This window comes from Engraulis encrasicolus, chromosome 19 (genome assembly GCF_034702125.1).
Source record: "Engraulis encrasicolus isolate BLACKSEA-1 chromosome 19, IST_EnEncr_1.0, whole genome shotgun sequence".
Classification (NCBI taxonomy): Eukaryota; Metazoa; Chordata; class Actinopteri; order Clupeiformes; family Engraulidae; genus Engraulis; species Engraulis encrasicolus.
The window spans coordinates 13,038,641-13,046,140 of record NC_085875.1 but is presented as its reverse complement, the minus strand read 5'-3'; the positions used below and the strand labels follow the sequence as shown (position 1 = coordinate 13,046,140).

The window sequence follows — 7,500 nt, the reverse complement described above, 5'->3', positions numbered from 1 at the left end:
TCCCCTCTCGCTGCTCCTCCCCGCTGCTCTGTTAAAACTGATGCAACAGGGATAAAATAGCTGCTGTTTTCTCTGGAACGAAACATGGAGGATGTCCCTGGAAGAGAAGAGGGCAAGAAGGCAGGAAAGATGTCAGGTGAGGAGGGAGTGCTTATGGAACGCTTTTAAAGCCCTCCGGTGAGAACAGGCAGTTGTGTTGCGTGCAGGGAAGCCGACAAGGGGGAGCAAAGGGGTCATTTGTCCCGGGCCCTGGGAAAGAAGGGGCCCAGAATTGGGTCCTCATGACATTGCATAGGTATTGGTTGGGGGGGCCCTTTCAAATTACTTTGTCCCGGGCCTGGTTAAAAGCTGTCATCGACTCTGGTTGCGTGTGTCTGTGTATGTGTGTGTGCGTGTGTGTGTGTGTGCGTGTGTACATGCGTGTGGGTCTGTGTGTATTTTGGACCGTTATCATATCTGACCCCAAAGAACAGGACACGCATTCAAAATAAATAAATGCGCAATAGACCGCAGAATACTTGGAATGAAGAACGCAGCGAAGCAAGGCGAGTCAGGCAGGCAAAAAGGCCCCCATTGGGACACAGCGGTGTCACTGCGGCCAAATTGTTCCCCGATCTCTTTGTGATTTCTGGAAAGGCTCGTGCCCGTTCATAGTCCCTCAGAGATGCATGGCTGAGGTATTCTGAGTTTTTATTTTCTTTAAGCTGGAGAATTTTTGGCTGGGTTATCATTGGTCCCCCCACTGCCTCTCCCCTAGTACTCGCACGCAACCAGAGAGGTACACACACACTCACACACACACACACACACACACACACACACACACACACACACACACACACACACACACACACACACACACACACACACACACACACACACACACACACACACACACACACACACACACACACACAAGCAAGGCCGAGTCAGTGTTTGATTCGGCGACCTGGTGACCATTTTTCCTGAATACCACGCACCAAAATACAGTCAAGTCTCCTAGGCCCAGAGCGCCGACATTGTGTGTGTGTGTGTGCGTGTGTGTGTATGTGGGTGCATGTGTGCGTGCGTGCGTGCGTGTGTGTATTTGCGTGCGTGTGTGTGTGTGTGTATTTTTGCCAAGGGGCCCTGAGGGCGAAAGGGAGAGATCAGTTTTTACTGGGTACATCTAGTCCAAGTTTGAAACTGCCCCCATCCAGCCTCTTGTCACTCAACACAACCCCAAATCCGACCCCCCTGTCGTCCCCACCCTTCCCCATCCACCCCCTCATCTATTCCCCCATGTCTGTGTGGAAGGGGTCAGTCACTGACCCACAATGCACCTCTTCCTCCCATGCTGTCCCCGTTTGTTCGTTCGCTCGCTGGCGAGCCAAGTTCCTACTGTCAGTCGTCTACTCTGGACGGGAGCCATGGCTAATTTTGTCCGGGCACCAGGAAGGGTTTTTTTACAGCTTGCTCTCACATCCATCCACAGGCTGAGAGCTCTCGGTGAAACAGTCCAGAGTGCCGCCTTGTCCCAGGCCTGTCCCGATGTCTTCCAACAAAGGGCAAAGCGTTATATTACTCTGAGCAATCGCAGGATTTTTTGAGCTCGCACACGCACACGCAAACGCACACGCACACGCACACGCACGCACACGCACGCACACACACACACACACACACACACACACAGAGCAGTCGGTTGTTTTGGTTGGTTCGTGAACCCTAGAGCGAGGCCTGAGGGTTGATGACTCTCGTGGGCCGAAAGGGGCTTTGGAGCCGTCGTCGTGGAGATTCATGTCCCCACGAGCCACATCACTCACGCCTAGATATGTTTGTTTTTTCTTTTTCTATATTTTTCTTTCTTTGTGTTCTGTGCTATGGTTCACTGTGCTAAGGTTTATTTCTCAAGAGTTCTTTGCCTTCAAGAAAGATTTTTTTCCCCCTTGTGTAGCTGCCTTTATGAAAGCGTCTCTGCTTGTAAATTGCGCAACATTTACAGTGCATAACGTTTTTGCGGATTTCGCTTCACAGTTAATGTGTGATAGGATGACTATACCTCTCTGGACACATTCATTTGGGTCATTCCACGCCAAATCAACAAGTGCCCGCGCACTTAGGTCTCAAAAAATTCTGAAAATATTACCAAGTGTACCCATGGTACTTAAGAGAAACACTGTACATTTATTTGAATGTAAGATGTATACTCTCCGTGTTACAGCCAATTTTACTGGGGGAGGGGGGGTGCCCATTTTGTTCACACTCTTTTTTTTGTCAAAGTTCACAAGCCCCTAGCTCAATAACTAAACCATGTAGGAAGCTCAAATTTGGCATGCTGGTACATAGAAATAGTTTGTTGTTAAACTGTCAGTTTTGGTCTGTATGATCCTGCATTGTCATAGCATTCCCTCAAAGATGATACAAATTGTACTGGAGTTTTTGGCTGTGCTCTGTTTAGGCCTTCAGAAGACATATTTGTGCCCAACATAGCCTCTTGATTTTTTTCCCTTGTAGAGACAAGTAGGAACACTCTCATAAAAAGCTATAAATAGAAAGGAAACCCCATCAGTGTTTGAAAAGAAGACCTCACAAGTCTGACAAATCATTTTGGGTGTCATTTTCAGAGCTCCAGAACCCCTTGTGGGATTGTCCACAGATTTTTATTTTATTTTTTTCTTCATTCTCCATGAATTCTTCTTTTTAAAAATGCCAATGAGACTTGTCTTATGTGATGTTTTCTTTTTTAATTTCCAACCTGAACATGGGCACCATGCACATTGAGAGCAATATGTTTTCTCTGTGTTTCTTCCGCTGCCATCTGCTGGTCAAAAAAAGTAACAACATGACTCTTTGTGCCTGATCTACTGTCTCTTTTGGTGTGCGAACCTGCTCCCACATTGAACGCTCCTGAAATCATTGAAATTGAAAGGGATACCTGCACCCCTGCACAGGGACTCTCGGGTGATCATGTCTGGGCAAAATTTGCATTTGATTATTTAGTCTTTACATTAAATGTTATAGAAATCATGTTGCTCTCTTTTTGCATTTTGCCCATGTTCAGGGTGGAAATTAAAAACGAAAACATCACATAAGACAAGTCTCATTGGCATTTTTAAAAAGAAGACTTCATGGAGAATGAAGAAAAAAATTAAATAAAAATCTGTGGACAATCCCACAAGGTGTTCTGGTGCTCTGAAAATGACACCCAAAATGATTTGTCAGACTTGTGAGGTCTTCTGGTCAAACACTGATGGGCTTTCCTTTCTATTTATAGATTTTTATGGGAGTGTTTCTACTTGTATCTACAAGGGGAAAAAATCATGAGGCTATGTTGGGCACAAATATGTCTTCTGAAGGCCTAAACAGAGCACAGCCAAAAACTCCAGTACAATTTGTATCGTCTTTGAGCGAATGCTATGACGATGCAGGATCATACAGACCAAAACTGACAGTTTAGCAATAAACTATTCCTATCTATGTACCAGCATGCCAAATGTGAGCTTCCTACATGGTTTAGTTATTGAGCCAGGGGCTTGTGAACTTTGACAAAAAAAAGAGTGTGAACAAAATGGGCACCCCCCTCCCCCAGTAAAATTGGCTGTAACACGGAGAGTATACATCTTACATTCAAATAAATGTACAGTGTTTCTCTTAAGTACCATGGGTACACTTGGTAATATTTTCAGAATTTTTTGAGACCTAAGTGCGTGGGCACTTGTTGATTTGGCGTGGAATGACCCATTTCCATTTCATTAGCCTTAAACCACAGTTGGAGGTTTGGAGCCACTGATCTTTGTACCATGTTTACTTGACTGCACCATGATTGGTCCTTACAAGGAACATTTAGTTCAAACCTAAGGATGTTTAGTTCGAATTTAAGGACGTTTCGTAGGTCTTTGTGGTAGACGGAACGCCCTCGACGAAACGTCCCATGCCTTATGAGAATGGTCCAAAGTTTTATACAAATGGTCACATCGGACGAAACGACCTGTACCCCTTGCAAGGGTCCCGGCAATTTTCATTACTCCCCCACTAGAGCTGTAACGATACACTCAACTCACGATTCGGTTTGTATCACGATTCATGACCTACGGTTCGATACAGTCCACGATTTCACATTTGCCAACATTGTAAACCTTATGAATAAAAACTATGATAGTTTATATGTAGAATAGGTTACAAGAGGCTACTGATAATTTTAAAAAGTTTCTATATAATAATGATGACGCTTGGAAGCACTATCACTTCATATCCTGTGGTTGTTTTCTGGGCTGATGTGCATCAAAACACGATCACGATACTGCCTCCTTGTATCCCGATGCAATATCGTAACTCTGTGTATCACGATTTCTCGATTCGATACAATATCGTTACAGCCCTATCCCCCACACAAGAACACCTTGAAAGTCTCTGGGACGTATCACGGTATATGCTCATGGAAGGGGGAAAAATAACTGTCTCCTATTATACTACTAGTACCACTACTACTCACATGGGGGTCAAAAAGCTGATGGATGGTGTGTCTGTAAGTGTTTGTTTAACTGACAGACTTAACCACATGGCCAGGTGACCCTATTTAACATCCACACTGAGTTGGAATGCTAAAACTACCCGGACAAAATAGGTTAATATAATGTAACCCTATGAGAAGACCTGCTGTTAGGCCCTCTGTATTGTGTCAATAGGATTCATTCACTTCCAAAAGGCTCATAAATAAACATCATAAGGATTTGACAATGCCCCAGAGATCTCTGCAGAGATGCACCTGTATCTGTTTACTGTACCTCTCAGACTGTGAAGAAACCGTTTTATACAGTATGGGTCAATCCAAAATGTTAACTCGTGCACTGAACACAACCGTGCACTACTTTGGCAGTAGGACATGCGCTATATTACCAAAAGTATTCTCAAACCTGCCATGACTCACATATTACCTTAACTGCCATTCCATTCCTAACCCAATAGATTCAGTGTGATATCGCTCTACCTTTAGCAGCTATTGGGAGAGCGGGTCTCTCTCTCTCTCTCTCAGCCAAAGCTGTCAGCAGCCCTGGTAAGAGGAGACATGAAATCACCCTCTCGTTATAGTGCAGCATGGGGTCTGGCATCAGAGTCTTGGAGCGTCAGGGGAAAAGATGAGTGTCAGCTTGCTCATTTCTCTATGGCGTCCTTACAGTAACTGATGTAAACACAGGTGGACAACCGCAGAGATGCTTTGCAATGGAGTCCAGGGCCCGGTTGCACAAAACACCTTAAGTTAAGTATTTCCCTTAAAGTCTGAGTTAAGGGTCCCCTAAGTGAAAGTCAGTTGCACAAACACCCTTAAAATTTCCCCTTAAGTTTTCCTTAAGGGTTTCCCCTTAAATATTTAAGAGTTTCCCTTAAAGTTAAGAAATCCCTTAAAGTTCTTTAAAATCGTTGCACAAAAGACCTTAACAACCAAGTTAAGGGAAAATATCTGAGGGACCGATATCGTCGCCTTAAGTCAGACATGGCCGAGTTTATGCACATTCAGCAACGTGATCAACGGATTCAAATAAGAGTTTTCCGCGACCGGGAGAACCCAATGGATAGGCACGCTTACCGACGAACCGTTAATTATTAATTATAGATTTGATAGACAATCCATATATGAATTATCCGACCGTCTCGAATTGGACCATGCTAGGAGTTGTGCTCTCCCTGCCGTCTTGCAGTTGATGATTGCGCATTACCGCTTGACACTTCCAAAACAACGCGGAAGAAACTAATGATAAATGGAATGATATCACAAATAGAAAATAATGCATGGGGAGTAGAGCCCACGTCTGCGTTGCTCCTTCCTCGCTTGGACCGCAAGGTTTTCAAAAAAAAATTTGACCTCCCCCACTGTCCTCTTCACCATATTTCTCGAGTTTATGGTCGCGGTGATCTCTTCCCATTGTTGCTGCTTCTTCGCGGCCGTTATTTGAGGGTTGAATTTGCTTTTTATTAGGCCTATGTTTTTTCTTTTGTTAAATTCCTCTAATAATACCACTTTCTCTTCCTCTGACCAGTTTGGCTTTCTAGCCTTACCATTGTCCATGTTTAGGCCTATAGATAAATAGCTACAGAATGGTTAACGATGTTTTGAGAAGAATATTCAAGAATGACTTAAAAAGTTTCCTTGGAAACAATAGAATTCTACCGTTGTAAACTCCTCTTTACTGTAGTAAATCCCTTAGGGCTTTCCCTTACCTAAGGGAAGGACTTAAGGCATTCTGTGCAACCCCCTTAAGTAGATCCCTTAGCTAAGGGAAAATGAGCCCTTAAGGGTCACACTTAAGGGAGAAAACTTAAGGTGTTTTGTGCAACCGGGCCCAGACACTTGGACTGGGTTTTTTTTATGAGTCTGTCAAAATGTAGCCCAAGGTGCATTCCTTCGCCATAGGATTAATTCTTTCCCATTTTCCCCCTTGTTAAAATTGGATGAAAAGTGCCAAGCTTTCTAATTCCAGGACTTCTTGTAAAAAAATGTTGCTATACGTTATTGTCTTTTGTTCAGGAAATGACACGCTCTCTGCTGGTCTTTCTTTCTTTCTTTCTTTCTTTCTTTCTTTTCTTTCTCTCTAGTATGGGGATGTACAGAATGTCGTCATGTCAAGCAAGAAGAGAGGAAGTGCTGTTGCGGAGTTTGCATCCATTAAAGCTGCGGTAAGCACTCACACTTTCTTTTCTCAATGGGCCAATTCGACAGGGTAAACGTACAGGACAATAAGACATTATTTCATAAAACAATACAAAACTCAAACTTACAACTGTTGTGTCTTGTTGATTTGACAAAAAATGTTATTTGCTCTGCAAATGCTGTCAACATGTCCAAGACATCTGTGCCCAGTGCTGCCTACCACACACTTGCATCGTCTGATGTGTCCTCTGGTGCTTCATCCATGCCACCAAAATGCAAAACAATTCCCGATCCGCACATCAACAGTCTGGGCACATTCTTACTCCTTACCATGTGGTGCCGTCCGTGGTGTTGAAAGGACACTAAAAAGGCTCAGCGCGCATCCTGCCTGTGACAGCAGAGTAGACAGACTATTTATGCCGTTGGGAATTGAGGTGGAATGCAGCGCCGTAGTCTTACAGACACATGGGCACAGCCATGGGCCAGAGCATCAGAGTGTGTCTTGTTGTGGTGCAGTGGTGTTGAGATACCACCAAAAGGCCTTGCAGACTACAGCACAATTATGCTGGCTGGCAGAGAGAGATGAGCAAGACATACATATTGTAGAATAGAGTAGATTAAAGAAATAAGAAGGAATTATATGGTCATGCTAAGGCTGCACGATTATGGAAAAAAATCATAATCACGATTATTTGGGTCAAAATCGTAATCACGATTATTAATCACAATTTTTTTTGAAAATTATATAAAAAAATGAAATATAACCAAGAATGAATTATATACAGGATGAGCAAAATAAAATGAATTGTAATAATTATGTAAAGGCAATAGCACAGAACTTAGGTGGACAGATTTCTGTCCAGAAACACCAG

The 7,500-nt window shown here is 43.6% G+C and overlaps 1 protein-coding gene across 1 annotated transcript in view; it reads left to right on the top strand.

Moving 5' to 3' along the window:
• Positions 1 to 7,500, top strand: part of dnajc17 (DnaJ (Hsp40) homolog, subfamily C, member 17) — a 116,779-nt gene that overhangs the window by 51,196 nt on the left and 58,083 nt on the right. Inside the window, exon 9 of the mRNA XM_063183659.1 lies at positions 6,574 to 6,654. Coding sequence (XP_063039729.1) covers positions 6,574 to 6,654 — 81 coding nt within the window. The remainder of the gene's footprint in view (positions 1 to 6,573; positions 6,655 to 7,500) is intronic.